Source organism: Gorilla gorilla, chromosome 7 (genome assembly GCF_029281585.2).
Source record: "Gorilla gorilla gorilla isolate KB3781 chromosome 7, NHGRI_mGorGor1-v2.1_pri, whole genome shotgun sequence".
NCBI lineage: Eukaryota > Metazoa > Chordata > Mammalia > Primates > Hominidae > Gorilla > Gorilla gorilla.
Genome location: NC_073231.2, coordinates 138736974 through 138761858, shown reverse-complemented (window position 1 = coordinate 138761858; position 24885 = coordinate 138736974). Strand labels below are relative to the sequence as shown.

The window sequence follows — 24885 nt, the reverse complement described above, 5'->3', positions numbered from 1 at the left end:
ATACATAAACACTTGTCCCTGCTGTGGGCTTGCAATTGCTACCGAGGTCAGGGCAGCTTTGGGCCTGGGCTGTGGCATCGTCTCCACTTGCTGCTTTTCCTGGCATAAGTCTGAAGCTGCTGGAAGCCCCAAGCCACTTGCCCTGAGTTACGAACCTCAGAGAGTGACACCTGTACTCCCCTTCTCCCAACCCCCAAGTCCCAGGTCGAGCCCCCTTTGGCTGTCATCTGGTGCACAACCATGGCCTCGGGCCCTCAGGAAACTTTTTAGCAGGAACAAAGATGATTACAGAAATGTTCTACACTCGCTGAGCTTTCCCCATGAGCCCGGCCCTGTCCTAACAGTTTCACATGTGTCACCTCATTCCAATCTGCCGATGACCTTGGTCCACCATGACTCCTGTTTTACTAAGGAGGAAACTGAAGCTGAGAATGTCAAGGAACAGGCCCAAGACCATGAAGCTCATATGTGGCAGAGCAGGGGTTCCACACAGGCAGGCGGGCCCCACCGTCCTCCCTTGCTGTGCAGCCCTTAACAGCTATGAAGGAGCCACAGGTCACAGGTCAGAGCCTGGCCATGGCCCAGAGCACATGGTTCAGAGCGTGCCTTGCTGGCATGTTTCCTTTCCACCCCACCGGAGAGGAGGCAGGAGGTGAGCAGGGTGGGGCAGAAGAGCGAGCGCAGACCTCAGGATTCCAGGGAAAGAGTTCCTGCCTCTCCCACGTGCCAGCAGCGGCCCAGAGGACTTCCTTATGTGTACATGGGGATTGGAATCCCCTTTGTGCCTTTCTCCAAGAGTTTCCATGAGTGTGAAATGAAAAGATGAATGAGAAAGGAAGCCATAAACTATACAGTACGACACAGCTTGCTACTCAAAGTGTGGTCCCCGGACCAGCAGCACTGGCACTCTCTAAGGGGTGATTAGAAAGGCTAGATCTCGGCCTGATGCCAATGATTTACTAACTCAGGTCTGCACCTTACAGGGCCTGGATTCACTGGGAAGAAAACATCCTGGGAGGGTAGAGATTAAGTGAGGAGAAGGAGAAGCTCTATGAATCAGAAGGCCCGGGAGGAGCAGCTGCTGGGAGCCCAGCACCCAGGCCCCAGCGAGCAGTTTGCCCAGCCTCTTGGGCCACGTGGGCCTTCCAGACGGCACAGGCTGAACTCAGTGTGTTCTGCCAAGATCCTTCACTTCATAGCTTTGTGTCCACTCTGCAACTTAGCTCTGCCTGCAGAATGAGGCTCTCAATCCTTGCTAGATTGCAATGGGATCAAACCTGATGGCACAAAGGAGAATGATGTGGAAATATCTTTGCAGTCCCAGGGGAGATCAGTGCCTGCCTGAGGAGCGTGCTGTGCTGAGTCTGCCAAAGGATGGAGCTCAGAGAAGCCAGACTGAGGGTGTGGAGTGGGGAGCGGGACAGTCTGGCTCCTCCTCACATGCACCTGCTGGAAACCAGCTCCAAACATGACCGTGTGAAGCCACTGCAGGCCTAAGCCAACCAGCCTGACCAACCTACCCTTTTTCAAATACACAGCTGGAGAATCTTGACCACGGCTCCTCACTTTCACCTGGCAGCGAAGACTTCCAAAGCTGGTGGCCTTTGAGTTCCCCAGTGCATCTTGTTTCTGGAGATGGAAAGAAGCTGCATTATTATCCTGCGATATTTTATAATTCAATCCAACAAACATTCATCCGACCCTAACCATGGCTAGGCACCAGGGCTACCAAGGTAAGTTAGTTTCTCCTGGTCTATTGGAGGAGACAGACATGTAAGCAGTAACTTGCAGCCCGGAGTGTTAGCTGCAACGATACACATAATTAAAGAAGAGGTAATTAGAGAGGAAGGAGCAATTGATTCTATTCAGAAAGAGAAGCTAGAAAAGTTTCCCAGAAAAAGTGAATCTGAGTGAGGTTCTGAGATATTAATGAGTTTGCTGGGCCGGGTGCAGTGGCTCACACCTGTAATCCCAGCACTTTGGGAGGCCGAGGCGGGTGGATCATTTGGGGTCTAGAGTTCAAGACCAGCCTGACCAACATGTTGAAACCCCATCTCTGCTAAATACAAAAAAAAAAAATTAACCGGGTGTGGTGGCTGCCTGTAATCCCAGCTACTCAGGAGGCTGAGGCGGGAGAATCGCCTGAACCTGGGAGGCGGAGGTTGCAGTGAGCCTAGATTGCACCATTGTACTCCAGCCTGGACAACAGAGTGAAACTCTGTCTCAAAAGAAAAAAAAAAAAAAAAAGAGTTTGCCAGATGGAAACAAGAGAGGGCTGATTTTAAGCAGAGGAAACAGCACACTCAGGGACCCAGAATTTCATGGGTGTTTTCAGAACTAGGTTCAGTAATTCAGTAATTTTTGGACTGTCAGTTATGAGAGGGGAGTGACGGGAGAGGAGAGAGAGGCTGGAGCTGGCTATGAAAGACCTTACAGGCACTTAGTTTCTATCCAGGGAGTATCTAGAAGAAGGTTCTTAAGCTCAGAGATGGTGAGGTCAGACTTCCAGAGATCTTGCAATTCTTGGCCCTTTCTGATCTCTCTTTCTGACTTACTTTCAGCAGTCTTGCTATGTGGATGAGGTAGGATAAATTGGTTTGTTTTGTTCCCAGTATTTTGCCTTCCCCCTCAAGGTTGCCAAATTTTGAGTTTCCTGTGGGAATTTTTGGAGGACAGGGGCTACAGCAAGGCTGTTTGAAGGCAACAGCTCTTCTTGCTTTGCAGAAAGCCTGAACTCACTGAAGAGGCAATGGCCTGGGGAGAGGAGGAAGAGCCTTGGAGAGCAAAAAGAAAGAAGAGATTCCCACAGACCTGAGAAGAGCTCGTGTTTAGGCACGAGCACGTGTTTATGAATTGGGAAATTAGGAGACAGGAGACTCCTGCTTTCCACTGGAGGAGGACAGGGTCTAATTATCCTAATTTGATGGTACCACATGAAACTGACAATACTCTACAAGCTTTGACTCACAGAACAGCAATGTTATGTGGTTCTAATACTTAACTTGTTTTCCTTTTTAAGCCACAATTATAGGTTTTTTTGTTTGTTTTTTGATGGAGTCTTCACTCTGCAGCCCAAGCTGGAGTGCAGTGGCATGATCTCAGCTCTCTGCAACCTCCGCCTCCCGGGTTCAAGCGATTCTCCTGCCTCAGCCTCCCCAGTAGCTGGGATTACAGCTGTCCACCACCACACCCAGCTAATTATTTTGTATTTTTAGTAGAGACAGGGTTTCTCCATGTTGGCCAGGCTGGTGTCGAACTCCTGACCTTAAGTGATCCACCCGCCTAGGCCTCCCAAAGTGCTAGGATTACAGATGTGAGCCACCGTGCCCCGCCAACCACGATTATGTTTTATTTCTACAATGGGAAGGCATATTCGGGTCTGGGACCCCAAGGGGCAGTGGTGTTTAGGGCCCCCTCACATCTTGCCCACACTGCCTGATGGGGCAGGCGGTTCTCTCCTGACTGACTCGTCAGGAAGCCACAAGGCTCAGGCAGACGCCCCTTACTCCAGCTTCATCTTGGGTCTGTCTCTGGCCTATCGCAGCTTCAATTTGCCAAAGTCCCATTGCTTTGAAGAAATGGAGATAACAGAGGATCAGCTCTCGACAACCTCATTCCATCGCCTGGCCAGCCTGCTGCCCGCTCCTCAGAGCACATCTGATCCAGAGCTGATGAGGAGCAGAACAACCACGTGGCTGCCCCACCTCACCTGGTCAGAAGTCATGCAGGCAACATTGTCACTTGTCCAAGCATAGAAATCACAGGAAATCTCTGGCTCCGTCCTGGACACGGTGAAGAAGCTGCAGGCCTCGTCCTCTGTGCAATCTGCAAGCACCATGGGACAGTCACTCACCTGGCTTTCCCGGGGGACGCTGAGGGCAGAGCAGACACATCCCCCTGCCCCTGCCCCACATGCCCAAACACACACACACACACACACACACACACACACACACAAATATGCAGATACACAAATGCACACACCCCCCTCCAAATACACAAATATACACACACACAGGCACACACACCTCCAAACACACAAAGACACACAAATATACACCTAAAGACACACAGACACACACAAATATACACCCAAATATACACACAAACTCCCCCCCCACACACAAATATGTGGATACACAAATACACGACCCCCTCCAAATACATACAAATATATACACACACATGCACACGCACCTCCAAACACAAAAACACACACAAATATACACCTAAATACACACAGACACACACAAATATACACCCAAATGTACACACAAAAACCCCACACACACAAATACACAAATACCCATCCAAATACACACAAACACACACACACACACAGCTCCAAACACACATACAAATATACACCAAAATAAACACATACCTCCAAATAAACACTCAAACACACACACAAATACACAGAAATACACATTCAAATACACACACCTCCAAATACACACACACACAAATATACACCCAAATACACCCCCCAAATATACCCCCACAAGCACACATATAAGCACACATTTATTAAGTACGTACCATGAACCTCATGCAGTGTTAAGTGTTTTCTGTGTATTGAATCATCGATCCCCCATCTTACAGTTAAGGAACTGAAGCACAGCTCCGTTCAGGCACTTACTCACGGAGGTCACAAAGCTACCAAGTGGCAGAGCTAGGATTGAAATCTAAGTAGTCAGACTTCAGAACTTGTACAGTTACTAAGCTGTATCTGCCTAAATTAAACCTTTTATACATTTTAATTGCTTCTATTCTATGAGGAGCCAAATCTAGGTATCCATTGAGATCACAACTTTGTTCAAGGCTATGTCCCATTTCAATCAGGAGCAGACAGCAGCCCTGCAAGGGATTGAATGATAGAATAGAATCCCCACTTCCTACAGTGAGTGCCCTCTCAAGATGACAGGAGGCCACGTGCTTAATGAGGGCAGGGACCACGGCTGCTTTCTGTGGACACTGTGTGATAGGCATGAAGCATTCAACTGTGTAATATTCATGAATAATGATGGCAATTAATGATTTAACAGGGATAGGAGGTTTTGGTAGAAAATGTAAATTAAGGAGAAAAAGCATACACTTACATATTTATCATTACAAAGCACTTTCACATATATTATTAATACTGATTTTTGCATTAGGTAAGAGGTAAATTTAGAGATGGGAACACCAAGACTAAAAATCAGCACAGTCTGTGGCTGATGGGAGCAAAGCAGTAACTTGAATACCTTTGCAATCCAATTCCTGAGCCCTTCCCACTGTATTTGCCCAGCTGAAAGGCGAGGGAAAGCCACTGGTATCTGGGATAGAGATGTCTTCCTTTTCTCTAACAGGACATCTCACAAACTGCAGCTCTACTGAGATGACATTCTTGGGTGCAGAGCTGGTCTTCTGGGGGTTTTCATCATCTCCTGATTTTCATCTCAGCATTGTATGGCTGTAATGTCTTCATGAACTAGACACTGAGAGGTTGATGATGTCATTGTACCCAGAAACTGTGTGGCTTATTCAGAACGCCCCCCCAAAAAAAAAATAATTCTGTTTTAAAATATTTTTTTGAGACAGGGTCTGGCTCTGTTGCCCAGGCTGGAGTGCATTAGCACGATCTTGGCTCACTGCAACCTCTGCCTCCTGGACTCAAGCCATCTTCCCACCTTAGCCTCTCAAGTAGCTGGGATTACAGGTACGCACCATCACGCCTGGCTAATTTTTGTATTATTTTTATTTTTATTTTTTTGTAGAGATGCAGTTTCACCACATTGCCCAGGCTCGTCTCCGTCCACCTGCCTCGGCCTCCCAAAGTGCTGGCATTACAAGCATGAGCTACCGTGCCCAGCTCCAAAGAAAATAATTCTTACTGGTCCACTGGCTCATGGCTCTAAAGTTCTCCTGTCCCCTTAACTGAACTAACCTAATCTTCACGGCAAGCAGATCCCTGCTTCGGGCTCAGGGACAAATTCAGTCAAGAAAACAATTAAAGTTCTGGGTCAGTGTTAGAAGGGTGAGCACCCTAGACCCTGGTTGGTTAAGTGCTGAACTAGAACCAGGGTTCCTACCATGACCCCAATCATAGCTTCCCCTCACAGCCCCAAAAATCCACATTTCTCTCCTATTCCCGATCACGCTATTTAGTTCTCTAGATGACTTGGTTTTCTTACCAGTCTCCCCTTTCCCCACCAACAATGATATCCACCCCTTCATTGACTCAGTGGCTTTATTTTCCTACCCCTTAAATGGCCCTTCGATCTACCATAAAACCAGCTTGATTTTTCGTTATGGGCTGAATTATGTTTTAGAGTCACAATTTGTATCATGTAGTCCTACCCCAAGCACCACAGAATGTGACTGCATTTGGAGTTAGGGTCTCGAAAGAGGTAAATTAAGTGCATGATGAGATCATTAGGGTGAGCCCTAAGCCAATAGGACTGGCATCCTTATGAGAAATAAAGATTAGGATACAGACACATACATAGGGAAGACCAAGTGAAGTCACAGGGAGAAGTGAGTCACCTACAAGCCCAGGAGAGGGGCCTCAGAAGAAACCAACCCTGCCAACACCTTGATCCTGGACTTCTGGCCTCCGGAATTACAAGAAAATCCATTTTGTTGTTTAAGTCCCCCAGTCTACGGTATTTTGTCCCAGCAGCCCAAACAGACTAACACAGCGCTGGATGCCTGCCTGGACCTCTACTCAACCTGCAAATACTGCTTGTCTTGGATTGCTCTGCTCTCGTTTGTCTGATAGGATGGCATCTTGCTGGACCTCCTTGATGTGGCTCTCTTTTTCAAACTGTTGTCTGTTTCCTCTCAGCATATTTTAGACACTGAACTCAGTGGCCCAGTTGGCTAAACCATCTCTGGACATGAACAGATGGACGTGTTTTCCCTGCTTGCCTCACTCCCTAAGATTCTGCATCCTCTTTTGCTTCCCATCCCACCAGTTTGCCCTTCCTTTTTTTTTTTTTTTTTTTTTTTTGACGGAGTTTCACTCTTGATGCCCAGGCTGGAATGCAATGGAGCAATCTCGGCTCACTGCAACCTCCACCTCCCACCAGGTTCAAGCAATTCTCCTGCCTCAGCCTCCTGAGTAGCTGGGATTACAGGCACCCACCAACATGCCTGGCTAATTTTTTGTATTTTTAGTAGAGACGGGGTTTCACCATGTTGGCCAGGCTGGTCACGAACTCCTGACCTCAGGTGATCCACCCCCCCTCAGCCTCCAAAGTGCTGGGATTAGAGGCGTGAGGTACCACACCCTGCCTGCCCTTCTAACTTAAGCTGTGTCACAGTGCATGCACACATGAGCAGGTATATGACAATCCTTGTTGAGACAAATAACTGCCAAAGCTGTCCCTCAAGTCTGCCATCCTCATGCTGATTCCTCACATCTACTCATTTGACCACTTGGTTCTGTCCCTCCATTCCTGTCAATATCTCTCATTCTACAAATATTTCCTTCAGCTTCTACTTCATGCCTTGCACTGTGTTTGTGAAACAAACTATAGTGTGCTCACCATAACCAAAGCTGATATCCAAAACAGATTCACACTCAGAGTGTTAATTACTTAATAACTACATCACATGTGGGTACTGAGGCAGGCATAATGCAGTGTTAAAATGGCAAAAATAGACACTGGGGACTACTTGGGGGGAGCACAGAGAGGAGCACAGGGTTGTAAAAGTAACTACTGCGACTACGCTCACTACCTGGGTGATGGACTCAATCGTACCCCAAGCCTCGGCAGTATACCACATACCCAAAAAACAAACCTGCATGCGCACCCCCTAAATCTAAAATCAAAGATGAGATTATTTTTTAATATTTTTTATTTCAATAGCTTTTAGGATGCAAGTGGTTTTGAGTTACATGGATGAATTGTATAGTGGTGAAGTCTGAGATTTTAGTGCACCCCAAAGATAAAATCATTTAAAACAAAAAAAAGACTGCAGGCTTTGATGTTGTTACTTTGGGTTTGAATTTAAGCCCTGACCCTTGCTGGTTCTATGTCATTGAGCAAGTCACTTACACTCTTAAAGCTTTATTTTTGTCTTCTGTAACTCAGGATAGCAATGGCCACTTTCTGGGTGGCTTTGGGATTGTGAGATAATCCTTGTAAACATACATGCTCAATAAATGGCAGCCTTTATTACCACCTCTCTGGCCCCACTGTTAAAATAGGGAGATATAGATCCTGACCTGGACACACAGATCTATGCCAAAATAATTTTGTTCATTTCTACTCCTTAACATGTGCCATGTGGATAGCATACAGTAGATACACTGTCAACTCTGCAATTAAGTTATGAATTGAATATGCATTCTGGAAATCAATTCATTTATAGTGTTTTTGATAAATTATGTTTTTAAATTATAGTTTTAATGGTTTGATTTGGTTTGTCTCGACAACTCTCAGCAGAGCTTATTTCCACACCTTCTTCTGAGTGCATATCTCCCCACCACTCCTCACCTGTCAAGCACTTCATCACGGGGAACTCAGAATCAGGAACTTTGGATCTGACAGCCACAGGAGCATTGGCGTCGAAGATCACCTTTGATTCTGGAACCTTCTCAAACTTCTGCATCACTGAAAATATAGCAGATTTAGTAAATCTGACTCAGAAGGGTGTAGGGCATCTGCCGAGAAGACATAAAGACTGTTAGGTCAAGCAGTCAATACCCATTCATAGCTCTTGGTAACACAAATGTCCCAGGAAAAGCAATTCCTTTGTAAGGTAGCTCCAACATACTGCTCCATATCTAAAACTGAGAGTTACAACTTACCAGCTCTCCCTGCTTCTACCTCATTGTCACGAAGTGAGGCGGAAATTTAATGTTAGTCCTTACAACTATTTTCTTCTCATTAACATTGATAATATAAACTTATATTTCTCTGTCCCTATCCTTCAGTGCTAATTACATCATATAACTATTTTACTGGCATTTTCTTTCTGTAAAACAACTTGAATTCTTTCCGAAATGAGGTAAGTTATTTTTTAAAAGACATGTGCATATGTATTTAGGTAAATCTGAAGACATGTCATGTGGCTCAGGCATTTTTAAGATTGTTTAAGTGATTTATTAGCATCTGTTTTCCTAGCTACCATCAACACACTTGAGTTCCATTTGATAGGAATAACAGTCACAAGCTCATAAAACTAGACAAGTGAGGAGGAAGAAATATAATTTCTCAGGGCTATGAGAGTTGGAACTTTTTCTTCACCAAGCAAAAAAGAAAGCATGGAGGCTAACTCTCAAGGAATGAGATTCACCTTCCAAGCCACAAATTCCCAAGAGTGTCAATATCTTGCAGTCTTACAGGTAACTGTCAAAAAGAAAGACTTATGTACAACCTCAAAGGCACATGAGTATCGGTTTTTTGCAAACATAATTATAAACATATATACAAGCACTAATTATGTACATCCATTGCTTTATTAAAAAAGACTTATATCTAGATGGGTTTTCATCAAGTCAATAAATTCAAGGCCATCCAAAGTGATCTTTTCTCAGCTTTCATAATAAGTGCAGAAAAAAAATGTTTATTCCTTTTGGGATTGGGTTGAGAGAAGTGAGCATTAATGACATGCTCGGCCAGGCGCGGTGGCTCAGGCCTGTGATCCCAGCATGCTCTAAGCCTTCAAAAGTGTTGACAGAGAAAAGAATTCTGATTCTACAAACTGGCCCATCCATGTTAATTGCTGAAGTTGACAATTTCATGTGCTCTGCCCACACAAAGCCCTTCTTCTCTCATCTCTTTTTTTATTTTTATACCCTTTAGTAGCTCATTTGTAGAGACTGCAAGCTCCAGTCCAGCAAATGCCATGTTATATTCATCACAGTGTCCCTAAGTCTTGATTGGTACAGACCAGATGCTCAAAATATTCTAGGAGACTAAATAAAATTTGAAAGGTCTTTCAGTTTCTAATTAAATTCTGCCAAAAATACAGTAAATTTAGCACTTCAGTTAGAGAATCTGCTGGTTTTCAGAAAAGGGACACCTTGGCGATAGAGATCTTCACATTTCAGCATTCTGTGAAGAAGCTCATGGCCAAGCAGAACAGAAACAATCCATGAACCAATTTGCCAATGAACTATGCCAACGGAGTCAGTTTGCAGATTTATACATTCTGTTGGTATAATTTCCCATTTATCCAATTTATACTTAACGGCTATTTACAAATGTCTTAAGGAAAGCATAAAAGGTTAACATTAAAGCACAGTATATATTAATATTTTGTCATTTTTTTTGCATAGTTTATTGTGGCTACTTAGGTTCCCATCTCCTTCCAGGGCAAAGGCAATATTCTGATCATATTTGAACTCTCACTAGCCAGGATAGTAACAGAGGGACTACTTTCCTGTATATTGAATGGATGGAGGGAGGGAGGGAGGGAGAATATGAGGAAAGGAGGGATAGGCAAATGAATGACTAACAACATCATCACAACACCAGGAAACCAGGAGATAACATTATGATGGCACAATTCCAACGTGCACACACATATGCACACACAACGTGCACACACATATTGGAACAGAGGTATGTAAATACCTCTGTTCAGGCACTTGATGTGGTATATGAAATCTTCAGCATAGGTTGACAAAGATCAGAATTAGGAAAATGAACCTAAAGTTAAAGGGAAGATGAACTGGAAATATTTCCAGTGAGCAAGGTGGAAATATTTTTACTAACTCTGCAAGTAAACAAAGGAAAGAGAAGATCAAAGGGAGTGCCAGGAAGCTGCAGCAGGAGAGATTTCAGAGAGAGAGGCAGCAGGCAGTCAGGGAGAGGCACCAACTCAGGAGTGAGCCCTCAGCTTGAGTCCTGATGCCACCACCAGCTCTGTGTCCTTGGACACCTTGCAACCTCTGAGAGTTTCAGTTTTCTGGTTGTGAGGACTAAATAATATAGCATGGAATGGTATATGGTATATGGTAACCACTCAGCAAGTGCTAAGTCCCTCTGTTCCCTGCAGAACACCTTTCCTAAGTCTCAGGGCTTGTAAAATTGACCACAGGAATTGAGGTGGTGGAAGAATCTCCTTCCCTGAAGACCTTTAGGAAATAGTTTCAAAGAATCCCAGACAACTAGAGAAATTTATTCATTCTGTCAAAGAGTACCTACGGCCCTGGAATAGAATAAGAAATAAGACACAATTCTAGCCCCAAAGGAACATATGGTCTAATGAGGTTAGAGCCCAGAGGGGAGGCTGGGATACTGCAAATGGTGCTTTATCCCAAGAGCAATGAAGAACCACTGAAGAGATTTAAGGGGCATTGCATAAGCAGAATCTCCTTTTAAATAACAGCTCTAGAAGCATCATAGAAAAACTGTTGGACTGAAGCAAGAAGATGAGTTAGGCAGGTATGGCAGTACCATGCAGGTAACAGCAGAAGCCTGAACAAAGGAAGTGGCAAGAGGGCTGAGGAAGGAGCAAATTCCTCTCAGGTAGGTACCTGTCTGGGGAGGTATAAGTCCCTTGCGTAAGGACCTAGCCTCAAGGACAAAAGCCTTAAACATTTTACTCCCAAAAAGAAAGTTCCTCTCAAAGGCAATTCTGAGAAGAGATGTGTTGACATCCCAGTGAGGGCCCAGCTTAGTGGCATAGAAATCCCCAGGCATATCCAGAAAGGGAAACTTAAGCTCAGAGCTTTGCATAAGAAGCCAAAGATGCTGAAGCTCTATCTGGAGGCTATTCAGAAGCCAGCGCCTCAGGGAGGCATCATCAAAGTTGTCAAAGCTCAGCTGTGACTCGTGAGCACTTCTGGTGCCACTGATTAAACTGTTCTTTCTGCCCTGAACACTGGGCAGAATACACCATGAAATGCCCTACAAACTGCATAAGACAATCCTCAAGTCTAACCCATTGACAGAGATGCAAAGAGAGCTCAGAGCACGTAAGACAATAATCCCAGGACTGATGGTGATCACCAGGGCCGCAAGGCAAGTTGTATCCTGTAAAGACACAGTCTCCTTCATTTGTGAAGCATCTGGCTAACTGATCTCTCAAAGCACTTTCCTGCTGTACTTCCCCTGTTTTTTTCTGCCCAAGAAGAGGGATGTTGGGAAAAAAATAAGACTTTCATTGGATTTGCAATTTATTCAAGAACACACACACACACACACACACACACACGCACACTCCTTAGGACTTGTTAGTACTTCACTAGAGAAGGGAAATGATTGCTCTGAGAATTAGAAAATGAAAATTTCTCACTTGGATTTTCACTAATGTTTTATCCCATGAGCTGTACCAGCTTCCCTGGAGGACAGGTAGGCTATGCATGCGTACATGTGTGCATGTGAGGATATGTTTATTGAGGAAGCAGGTAAATCTAGGTGGAAACAAATTGGTAGAATGAAGAATACAAAGGTTTGGTAGTTTGACATACACCAATTCAAATTCTAGGTATATTCTATCCTAACTATGGAACCAAGAGAAGTGCTTGGACATTCTTTGCCTCAGTTTCCTCAGCTAAAATATTGGCAATAATATCTACCTTTTAGGACTACCATGGATTCAAATTTGATAAACACATAAAACACCTGGCACACAGTAAGCCCATGTATGTTAGGCCCTCTCCTTCCACAGAAATACTAAGAGACTGGCTTGCTTGGGCTTGTCAAGTGTGCAAAGGTTAGCCACAAGACCTCAAGCAGAGGCAGGTGGCTCCAGGGAAAGGTGGAACAGAGTCGTAAAGATTGAGAAGATATCAGGATTAAGGGAACTTGCAGACTGTTTCAGCCTCCCTCCAAGTTTAACAGATGGGGAAACAGAGCAAATACTGTTTCTGAGCCTTCTTATTCTGAGACATTTACTACCGCTGGTAGGTAATGCCATTGCTAAGGCACTCAACACTCTTACAACGGTGGAAACTGATGTCTCCATTTTACAGACGAAGTAAGTGCTGAGGGTGAGTGACTTGCCTAAGACTACACAGCCAGTAAAGGCACCACTGGGATTAAACTACTTCTGATCCCACAGGACATACTCCTCTCTTCTGTTCCTCTGGTTCCCATCACACTATATATTGTAGCATATCTGATGGTTCACCTGGGACTTTCCTATCCAGTATCTCACTGAGGAACCGTACGTGGTACAGGGTAGAGCTCAATACATATTTGTTGACATTATAGGTTCATGTTGATATTCAGGAAATAGACTGAAAGCCACTGGGGAGACTGAGGATCAGAGGGATTGAGCAACTTGCTCTAGATCACCCAGCAATTAAGATATGGAACAAGGCCTGGCACACAAGTCTTCTACAACAGAAGTCCCCAACCCCTGGGCCATAGACTGGTACCAGTCCATGGCCTGTTAGGAACTGGGCCACGCAGCAGGAGGTGAGCATTGGGAGAGTGAGCATTACTGCCTGAGCTCTGCCTCCTGTCAGATCAGTGGCAGCATTAGATTCTCACAGGAGTGCAAACCCTATTGTGAACTGTGCATGTGAGGGATCTAGGTTGCATGCTCCTTTGAGAATCTAATGCCTGATGATCTGCCACTGTCTCCCATCACCCCCAAATGGGACCATCTAGTTGCAGGGAAAAAAGCTCAGGGCTCCCATTGATTCTACGTTATGGTGAGTTGTATAATTATTTCATTATATATTACAATGCAATAATAATAGAAATAAAATGCACAATAGATGCAATGTGTTTGAATCATCCTGAAACCATCCCCACCCCGCCACCTCTGGTCTGTGGAAAAATTGTCTTCCATGAAACTGATCCTTGATGCCAAAAAGGCTGGGGACTGCTGCTCTACAACGTCCTACTGAGGAAGAAATGCTGACTAGATTAGTGAAGGCAAGCTGCCTAGAAGAATGGAGGCCTCCACAGATCTTTTAATTAAAAATTCATCTCTTGTGCATGCTGAAGTACTTAGAAGTAAGGGTTCCTGATATCTGGAATTTACATACCAAATGATTCCAAAAAAGAGAGAGTGAAATGTTAATAATTTTTGAATCTAGGTGATGGGTATTTGTTCATTTTGCGGTTCTTCCAACTTCTACACAGATTAAAATTTTTCAAAACAAAAAGTTAGAGACAAATGCACCTCCAGCTTCTCTCCCTTTCTAAAAAGCCCTTGAGACTACTCCCCAGTCCCCAGGAACCATGACTGATTTCACCCCCAGCACCTACTCAAACACTGTGAGTCCTCAAGTGGGGCCTCTGTTTCCCACCATGGCAGCCTCCGCCCCTCGCCGTCCACACAGAAGGCCTTCCCACTGCCCCTGTCCTTCTGGCTGGCTCGATACTGGCCATTCTGGTCACATTGCAGGCCTGCTTCGTTCCTCTGACAGTCAGTGACACCTAGAACCAATAGATTGACATAGTCATCAATAATGGGCCTCTGGAATCCCCCGACTCCTACTCCCAGGCTCTCGGTCATTGACAAGGTGTCCAAGTCACACATCTAACTCAGACATGCCAGCTTAAAACTCTTCAGTGTCCCCACTGTTCTGATCAATAAGGCCCCTGTGATTTGGCCGCCACCCACCCTAAGTTCTGTACACATACCGCATGCTTCACACACCACCTGCTTCTTTCCATGCCCTGAATACACCAATCTCTCTGATACCATTTGCTCCAACACAAGCTTTGCTCATCTGGGCCCTCTTCTGGCCCACAGCTCCCCCAGTCTTTGCTGTGCGAACTCTCCACCACTCACCTGTTTTCATCCCAATTCTCATTGTCTCAGGAAAGCCTTCCTACTATGGTCTAAATCTATGGGTGCCACCTGCCAAAATTCACATGTGGCAACCCAGTGCCCAGTGTGACAGTATTAGCAGGTGGTGCCTTTGGGAGGTGACTAGATCATGAGAGTGGAACACTCATGAATGAGATTTGTACCCTTTAAAAGAGGCCCAAGGGGGCTCATTTGTTCCTTCCAGCATGTGAGGGCACAGTGAGAGGCGCCATCTGTGATACCTTTATCAGACACCAAATCTGCTGACACCTTGATCTTGGACTTCCCAGTCTCCAGAACTGTGAGAAATAAATTTCTGCTGTTTATAAGCCACCCAGTTTATGGTATTTTCTTATAGCAGCCCAAATGGACTAAGACATCTCTGGACGTCCCAGCCCAGTCAGGCCCAAATGTTACACACTATCCCAGGGACCCACACCCCTCCTTCACAGCAGGGCACACTGTTAAAATTCCCATTTTCCTGTGTGAATGAACGATTGATGACTGCCTGCCTCCCACTCGATAGACGTTCCAGAAAGGCACAGACCAGGTATGGTTTTGCTCATTATTGTAACCAAATGCCTTGCTCAGTGTCTGACCCACAAAACAAGCTTCCGTCCAAAATCAATAAATGCTAGTCAAATCCATGGATGAATACCTCTATATCCATGTTCAAGCTGTTTCTTCTTCCTAGAAGGCCTTTCTCCACCAGGCCCCCTAGCTAATGTCCCCTTGTCCTTCAAGACCTCTCACAAGCTGCTATAACAGTATCTAATATGTACCTCCATTATACTATTCATTACCTCACATGGATATGCTCACACGTTTCTTTTCTCTGTCAGACTCTAAACTCCTTGAGGACAGGGACTTTATCATTACTTGTTTTATTTAATATATACCCCCTATACAGTTGGCAGAAAGCAGGTACTTAATAAATTTTGGATGAATGATATTAAAAGGGAATGCCTTCATTTGGTTCTCCAGGTCTGGGAAGTAGGTGAAAGATAATATTTTATGGCAGCCCAGAGATTTCATAACATCTGAGTTTCTATATTTCCAGACTATTGGTTATGTGATTCACCATTGATTAATAAGACCTTTTTTGTGGGAGGTTACAAAGGCTATTTTTAAATAGAATACTTTGCGTGTCATGCATGCTATACATGAGTTAATACATCAATAAACAAACAAGTAAATGAAGAGCTACTTCTGCTGAAGAGTTATCAGCAGAACCTCAAACATGGTCCAGTGAACCAGCTAAGTTATAAAATGTAGGAGAAAAGTATAAGCAAGATCAATAATAGAGACCTGAACTATATAGAGGAGTTGGGATTCTAAAAGCTAACCTAACACCAAAAGGAAATCAAAGAAATATTGTAATCTGGCATTATTTAAAACTTGGCAGACTCTTCTGCCCTGTGCTTCTCTTCAGTACAATTCCATCTAAGAACACAGGCCTGGTAATTCAATGTGGGTTAATGAGTCATAGAGAAGTTTCTTAGGTATGAACAGATCCTTAGCACAGACTCCAACCTTGATCCTAGAGAACCATTCACTAAAATCTCTTTCACTGCTCAGGGAAGATGTTTGGGAGAATGGCAATGATTCAATACAGCTCTCTACTACTGCATGAAAATGCAATCAATGCTCACCCCCAAAATGGGTGGGGAATAAATGCTTATTGTTTATGCTAAACATTTTGATTCCACTTTGCTACAGACTGATTGTTTGTGTCCCTCCCTTACCAAACTTATATATGGAAGCTCTAATCCCCAGTGTGATGGTATTTGGAGGTGAGGCCTTTAGAAAGTAACTAGGTTTAACTGAGGCCATGAGGGTGCAGCTCCCATGATGTTGTTAATGCCCTTATTAGAAAGAGAAGGACAGGAGATTTTTCTCTCTCTTTCTCTGCGTATGTACTAAGCAAAGGCCATGTGAGGACATAAACAGGAAGAGAGCCTTCAACAAGAACCCAATCATATGGGCACCCTGACCTCAGACTTCCAGCCTGTAGAACTGTGTGAAATAAATGTGTTGTTTAGGCAACCCAGTGTATGGTAATTTGCAATAGCAGCCTGACCTAAGACACCCTTTATTACCACCCTGTGAGTGAGTTATCATTGGCTCCATCCGATACAGGAGGGAGCTGACATTCAGAAGAGGAAGGTAGCTTGGTCTAGGTCACAGTGCCAGTAAGAAGGGAGAGTGGTGATCAAACCTGGTCTGGCTGGTGCAAGCCTCAACCTGTGTCCTCTATTCCTGCCATTTCTGTCATATCCCCTCCGTAAACAAGGCTCAGCACACTACATTAATCTTCTTTTAAGAAAGTGCTTCTCTGGTATTTTGATAGCACTTCAAGTCATCTCAAACTACAAGTACTCAAGTCGCTGTGTACAAACTGAGGGTTATGCCCAGATGTCAAGGACACTCTATTTTCCCAGTGAAGAGTTTATTCTCCAGGAAGAATGCCAGACTCTCAGCCTATAAAATTCCTTTTACTTTTATTTTATTGGAATTACTGTTCTATTATTACTGCTTTCCTGACCAGGAAACTGCCCTGAGCAAAGAAAGTATCTTGATCTTTTCTGATGACTTGTTTTAAAAATTCTAGAAATTATTTAGATTATAAGCACAACAGTTTCCTTCACATTGACACAGTTTCAGACTAACAAGAAGAGATGCACAACAAGGCAAGTTATGGGTCCTTGCTAGGAAAAAAACCCAACAATACCCAGGGGACTATTAAGTAAGTAGGTCGAGTGAAATCACGTGACATACGGGAAGGCCACACGTACATATGGTCCTGGCAAATTCATGCAGCAGAGAAGGAAGATGAGCTACGTAGCAGTAATGACTATAGGTGGAAAATATCTTCCATTTTTCAATCTGATAAGGTTGACTTACAAAAATCAGAAGTTTCAGAATCAGATAAAACCAAGATCAAAGACCAGTTACATCATCCATTAGCTGAGTGACTTTGACTAACTTTCTTTTCTTGGAGTCTTAGCTTTCTTATCTGTAGAAGTTGGGCTACTAATATTGGAAGAGGTATTGGGAGCATTGAATGAGGTAACACAGGTAAAATGCCTGGCCCAGGGCCTGGCAGTAGGTAAGTATTCAAAGATGGCGGCCCCTTTGATTATTATGTTGTGTACCCAATAGTTCTCACAGGTAGGCAATTTTGCTCTCCCTGCCATTTCCACCCAAGAGACATTTGGCAATGTCTGGAGACATGTTTGGCTGTCACAACTTAGGGAGGGGTGCTACTGGCATCTGAGAGCTACCAATGCTACTAAATATCCTACCAAGCACAGGCCAACCCTGCACAAAGAATTATCTGTCCCAAAATGTCAATAGTGCAGAGATTGGGAAACGCTGTTGTGTTCCATTTCATTGCAGGGCTTTTCTTTCAAAGAAGCACCCCACAGAACTTACAGTGAGTCTGGCTGAAAGCTCCGGCAGAAATGGTCATTCTGCCCACAGGACATGGGACACAGGCCAAGCTCCCTGCCTGTTCTTGGTAGAATCCAACAGGACAAGGAATGCATTCCTCATCTTGGGAATAGCTTCCTTCAGGACACTTAACTAGAAAAAAACAGGGAAATGATGTTAAAAATCAAGACACATGCTTCACAGTTACAATCCCAGAACACACAGGGTAAAGAAAATCCTCAAACCAGTTCAAGAGCTCATTCACTTAACAAATGTCCACTGAGAACCTACTGTGTGTCAGACTCTAAGAAGCAGGGAAGCAGCTGTGAAGAAGTCAGGCGAGCTTCCTGCTGTCTGGGAAGTGACATGCTTGTAGGAGATGAGAGGGTCAGACAGGGATTTCAAATATGGGTAAAATAAAGAGGGGAGTTGTTTTACTTCGTTTCTTGGTTCAGAGTTGTGTTCTTGAGAGTTTGCCAAATAACTTCCAGAAGAAGTGAGCTTTTACCCAGTAGAAGGTGGAAGCTAAAATCCTGCTCAATACTGGCAGCACTTAGTCTATCACCCTGTTACATACATTAACACATCACTCCCATGGAAAGTCTGTATTTTATCCCCATTTCACAGTTGAGAAAGCTGAGCCTCAGACATCCATGCATGACTTCTTTGTATGCTTTTCAGCAAAGGGCAGTGGGAAATTAAATTATAGAATATGCCAAGCACAGTGCAGATATTTTAATCTGTTTTTGTTACAACCCTATGAGGAAGTTATCATCTCCATATAAGACTAGAGAGAACTGAGGTTCAAGGTTAAGGATGGCCAAGCAGTGAGGTGTCAGAGGTGAGATTTGAGCCCCATTCATTCATCTCCAAACCAAAGTCTTTGTTCCTTCCACCAATCCAGCCACCTCCCTCTGGCAGAGAAGTCAGTACCAATGAGTGGGACGTGCTGAGATGGAGCCAATGTTGATTTAGCAACCACTATCTCTGGTCTACGTGTGTAGTTGGCATTTCTGAGTAAATTAGAAACTCGAGCCACATCTTGGAAACTGAACAGTGTGATTTTTGGTCTGCCCAGAGCAATTAATATCCTCCCTCCGAGAGTGGAGTTTCATTACTTCTATGAGTCAAGTTGGTGATGATTATCTCTAGCATTTCAACCCCAGAACTGTGGCCTTTTTTCAAGTGGCCTCCAAATTCACCGCTGAAGGAAAACAAAAGCCTTTCGGCCAACCTGCATTGCCCGGCCTCCAAAAGCCTAGGTGCAGGCAACTAGCAAAAATGAGAGAGCTAGAACCTAACTTCCGCTGCAGATCCCACAGGTCCCAGACTCTCGTCTGTGCTCAGGGAATGCACACGCTGTTTCCTCCCACCGGTTCTCTCCCTCTCTCACGTCAAGTCTTTTCCACCCAAAAGAGCACGTTTCTAAGTCAGAATGAGACCACGGCTGCCTTACTGTCAACCTTCCCTCAGGAGAAGGGGCTCTCTCAAGACCATTGGGTCCACTGCCACCAATGCTGAGGGTCACCAGCTGACCCTCAGTTAAATCCCTCAAAATCGCTGGAAAATCCTTTAGCCTCAGACCCCTCCTTAATATTAAGCTGGCGCAAAAGTAATTGTGGTTTTTGCAATTAAAAAAAAAAAAAAATTGCAAAAACCGTAATTACTTTTGCACCAGCCTAATAAAATAAGACAGTTATACCTATATGAGTTTGAGAGTCTCACAGAGCTTTAGGGTCAGGACACCCCTCCTGCCAACCCTTGTCCACAAACCCCCCAACATTGACAGCCGCATTTCTGCTGAAGAAAGACATCTGTGAGGAACCGTAAATGTCCTTCACCCCTTCGGAAGGTGGCTCAAGCCCACACCTGGTCCTCTCTCTCTCCAGCTTAAAAATCCGTCCATGGTCCCATCTCCAGCCCACTCCCCTTGCTGTGCTCCAAGGCCTCTCCTGGCCTGTCCCTGTCTCTCTGGCCCCACTTTCTGTCACGTTTCCCACACACCCCATTCCCCAGCTGTACAAATTATGAGCACTGTTTCCAAAGAGTCAGCAACTTCTTGACTCCCTGCATTTATACCAATCTTTCTGGAATGTTCTTCTTCACTTTAGCACCCTCAGCACAGGTATACACACACACACACACACACACACACATATACATGCACAAACATGCACTACCTTCTGTCTGCTCTTGTCTGAGCAACGATTCCTCCTCACCTTTCAAGACTTCTGCCAGCATTTCCAACCCCAGCACACCTGCTCTGACCACCCTGGCTGTGATGTAACAGGCTTCTTCACAGGATGGTCCAGGTGAATACTCACTGACCTCTCCCCAGCCAGGCTGTGAGTGCCTTGAGAGTGGAGCTTTGTTTTTTGCCTCCCTGAGTGTGTAACATGGCATATAATATTTTGAAAGTTTGGACGGATGACAGGAAAGAAGAAAAAAAGGAAGTAAGGGAAGGAAGGAAGGAAGGAGAGAGGGAGGGAGGGAGGGAAAGAAGGAAGGAAGGAAGGAAAGAAGTAAGGAAGGAAGGAAGGTAGGTAGGCAGGCAGGCATAATTCATTCAGCAAAAAAAAATCCATAGGGAACCAGCTCTATTAGAAGAAATTATAGTGAATGAGTGAAAGTTAATATCATCCAGAATGGAATATGAAAAATATAGACAATTTCTCAATTATTCTCCTTCATAAACTAATCTGCTATGAAGGCTGCCGGCAGGTAATTTCAAGGAGAAGCCATGTGGCTGGCCTTGAGGCAAGAGGGTGAACAAAACTAACTCCATCAGGGCTGCAAATAAGGTCTCTGCTCCCTGGCCATCACCAATTCCCTGGATCAAGGCTGCTGTGCCTACATGAGTCATGAGTGATGGACTTTCCTATTGGACCTCTGAGTCACTGCCCTCCAAGAGGGCCATCCTGATTAGCCCTCCTCCAGGATGACACAGAGAACCCTGCTTTATTGCCACAGGACAGTGCTCTGCCTTGTAACATCAAGGCCGTGTCCCAGATATGTTTTCAAGGGAAAAGTGCCAACAAGAATAGATACAAAAATGAGAGCGTGTGATTTCACCAAGAACCTCCTTGTTGAGAAGGGAGACGTGTGATGCAGAGGACAGAACAAAGAACTTGGAGGCAGACAGAGTTGGATTTAGATCTCAGCACTGCCAATTTTCACAACAAACCATTTGCCAAGAGTTTACTAAGTGCTGTGCTCTGCATTATTTCATGCTGTCTAAACAACAGTAGGTATTACCCCATGCAATAAGTATTATTATCCCTATTTTTCAGAAGATGTCTAGTGAGAATAATGGACTTTCTCCAGGATCCACAATGAGAAAGTGTTGGAGCTAGGACTCGAACCCGGGTCCACCTGACTTCACAGAGCAGTTTCCTGAAGCTGTGTAGCACTATAGGCCCCTCGGTTCCTCATGCATAAGACGGAATTAATAACACCTGAGTCTCTGGACAGTAAAATGTTAGTAAGGCCACACAAATATCAAAAACTCAGTGAGCGACAGGTACTAGAACTGATGCTGAAGAAAATTCAGGGCTTTTGGTACTGCTTTTGAGACTTCCATTCTGGATCTTTCCAACCCTTTGGAGTAAGAGGATGGGGCCATGTGGTGTGATTGACAAGTCTTTGTGAGTCAGTTAAAGGCTGCAGCAGCTGGAAGATAGAGTGTAGGTTTATTCAGAGCAAGACTGGCAAACCACAGTCCATGAGCCAAATTCAGCTCACCTTCTGTTGTGGTAAATAAAGTTTTATTAGAACACAGCCATATGTTTCTCCCCACAATGGCTGAGCTGAGTCACTGAGACAGAGACCGTATGGCCCCCAATGTCTAAAACATCGCCATCTGGCCCTTTACAGGAAAGGTTTGCTGAGTCCTGTTCCAGCCCAGGTGTGTCCTGGGCAAGGTCTCCCATGCAGTCTCTTCCCTACGCCCCATCCTGTGGCTCCCACAGGGGCCCTCGGAAGCCCCGTGCCTTGACACCAGCTGCTGATTCCCAGGCCCTACTCTTTCGCCTTCAGGCAAAGTTGAGCTGAGTGGCCCCTCCCATCTTCTTGTTGACAGGAACTAATAATTGAGCTTCCTAGAAGGAATCTTGAAACCAGGTTTCTAGGCCAGCCCCCTTATTTTACCTGTGTGTTGTGGGAGATGGAAAGGAAGACACTCAGAGGAGATAGAACTTCCTTGAAGGCACAGAGTAAACACAGGTTCTCTGCCTTCCCTTTACCTCCTCCTCTGGCTGCAGAGGGCACCCCTGAGGCCAAGGAGCCTCCTGGGGCTGCTTCCAGACCCATGTGGTACATCACCTGGGGCAGCTATGAAAAGCAGGCTCCTGCAGCCCCTGCTCCCAACACGCACACACACAACATACGCATGTGCATACACACATAGACACATCACACACATGCATACGGACAAAAACACAAACACACTCACACATATGCATATGTACATCAGACACATGTATACACACCACACACAAACACACACATACACCAATACACACACACACACACACACTCATACACACACCACACACACCAGTACACCCCTGCTAGTTCAGCATCTGGCGTTGAAGCCAAGGGCTCTTCACAATAAAGTCTGTGAACATGGGGCAGGTGCTCTCTATGTGACTCTCCCTCTCTGCAACCCTATTTCACCCACCCTGGGGTGGCACCATCCACTCCTGCTTCTGTTTCTTGTCCCCTTGGTTTGGGCAGCTCTGATGGAATAGAAAGAAAGATCACAGGCTCTGGTCCCAGAGGACCTGGGCTTACTCGTCCTCTATTAATCAGTTAGGTGAGCTAGAGTCCCTCCTGTGTGTCAGCTCCACCACAGGCATGACAGATGCCCAATCTCATTTAATCTGAACCCCAGCTTCTTTGTCAAATGAGGAAAGGATCTGCCACCAGGGGCTATTGTGAGAGTTAAATGTTTGTGCAGGTGCACTTGAACTGCAGAATTCTCCATAAATGCTAGTGGGAAGTGGTTGTCTTTCTGTTTTCTGTGTTAGGATTTAGCTGCATCTTAAATCCAATGTGGAGTTTACAATTTGGCACAGATTTCAGAAAAGGAAAGGCCATTTGGCTTTTATGTTGTGACCAACATAAATAATTGAAAAAAATAACTGAGAAACATCTTCTCTTTCTTTAGCTCCATAAAAATGTCTTTCTATCTCACCCCACACAGGAGGAAGGCTTCTCATCAGGAGACCTTTGAATCTTTACTGGTAGACATGACAAAGTTCCCCCCAAAGATATCCATATCCCAGTCCTCAGAATCTGTGAATATGTTAGGTTACATGGCAAAGGGAAATTACCTGTGTAGATGGAATTAAGGTCGCTAATTGGCTGACCTCAAAATTAGGGAGTATCCTGAATCATGCAGCTGTGTGTAGTTCTAAGGTCCTTGGAGGTAAAAGAGTCAGAGGAGATGTGACCAGGGAAGAGGGGTCAGAGAGCTGAAACGTTGCTGGTTTGGTGAGCAAGAAAGGAAGCCACCAGCCAAGAAATGTAGACAACCTCAAGAAAGTGGAAAAGGTGAGGAAACAGATTTCCCCAGGGGCCTCCGGGAGGAGTGCAGGCCCTGCCAACAGCTCGGTTTTAGCCCAGTGATGCCCGCATTGTAATCCAAACCTATAGAAATGTAAGATAATACATCTGTATTGTTTTCTGCCACAAAATTTTTGGTCATTTACTATGGTAGCAACAGGAAACTAATGCAACTTCCATTAAAGGAATCTGCATCACTTTCCCATTAAAAATGGCCCCCAAACTACTCACAGGCGAGGCAAGAGCAACTCAAGTGAACCTCAATCAGGAACCATTTTCCCTGAGTTTTAAAGCCCTGGGCTGATGAATGACCATTTGGAAATTGTGGTGAGTAACATTGCCACAGCCAGACTGAGAAATGTGCGCCCAGGATACAAATGGATGTTAGCCTTCATCACAATGACAGGGCAGGCCAGGCCCAGGGTCCAAGCTTATCAATAACCAACAGGAAGAATCACTGCTAATATGGGGCTCCTCCTTCTGCCATGCCACCTAGCAGATGGAGACTATACACCCATCCACAGTAGATGATTGAAAACTTTTGCTCGTTAACTAAATGGATGGTTCTCAGCCCTGGATGTCCAGAGTAGCCTCTCTCCAGTGCTGAGGTGGCCTTTCCTAAAGCCTCACATGGCTCCACAGGAGATATCCAGGGAGAGAGTGGACCTACCGCATCCCAGTCCGTCCTGACTGGCCTCACTTGTCAAGACTTGGTAGAATCCTTCCGAGCACCCAAACCATGTCCTGGGAGAGGTGCCAAAGTGGTCCCCTTGGAGGAAGCGGATGGTGGTTTCCGCTGGGAACGTCTTGGAGTCCAGATGAAGCTGGAATGAGCCACTCTGGATCAGATCTGTGAAGCGCCCAAGGAGATCCTTGCCCACCAAGGCTCTCTCTGTAAGACACAGGATAAGGTAGAGGTCACCCCCACTGTACTCTGCTAGGGCCAGGGAGGATTAAGCAGGGCAGAGATGCCTAGAATATCCAGACTGGAATGAGACATAGGCATCATGTGGTGTCTCATTTTACAGAGGGAGGAACTGAGGCCCAGAGAAGGGGATGATGAACTGGCTCAGGGTCACCCAGGAATCAGAAGCACAAGTAGGGACTCCAACCCAGATTTCCTGGCTCTTGCCATTTCTGTGGCACCAACGCAACCCATATTAACATAGGATATCA

The 24885-nt window shown here is 45.1% G+C and overlaps 1 protein-coding gene across 7 annotated transcripts in view; it reads right to left on the bottom strand.

Annotated features, from left to right (window-relative positions):
- Positions 1-21024, bottom strand: part of LOC101148708 (thyroglobulin) — a 218394-nt gene extending 197370 nt beyond the window's left edge. The window contains exons 1-6 of one of the 7 annotated variants that reach the window (XM_063709519.1): positions 20364-21024; positions 18148-18297; positions 14166-14336; positions 8487-8603; positions 3710-3825; positions 1521-1629 (exon numbers count right to left, since the gene is read on the bottom strand). In XM_063709519.1, coding sequence (XP_063565589.1) covers positions 1521-1629; positions 3710-3825; positions 8487-8603; positions 14166-14336; positions 18148-18297; positions 20364-20703 — 1003 coding nt within the window. In that variant the 5' untranslated portion in view covers positions 20704-21024. Of the gene's footprint in view, positions 1-1520; positions 1630-3709; positions 3826-8486; positions 8604-14165; positions 14337-18147; positions 18298-20324 lie in introns of all 7 variants that reach the window. The other 6 variants (XM_063709517.1, XM_063709516.1, XM_063709518.1 and 3 more) reach the window with 6 other exon arrangements.
- Between the last annotated feature and the right edge of the window lie 3861 nt (positions 21025-24885).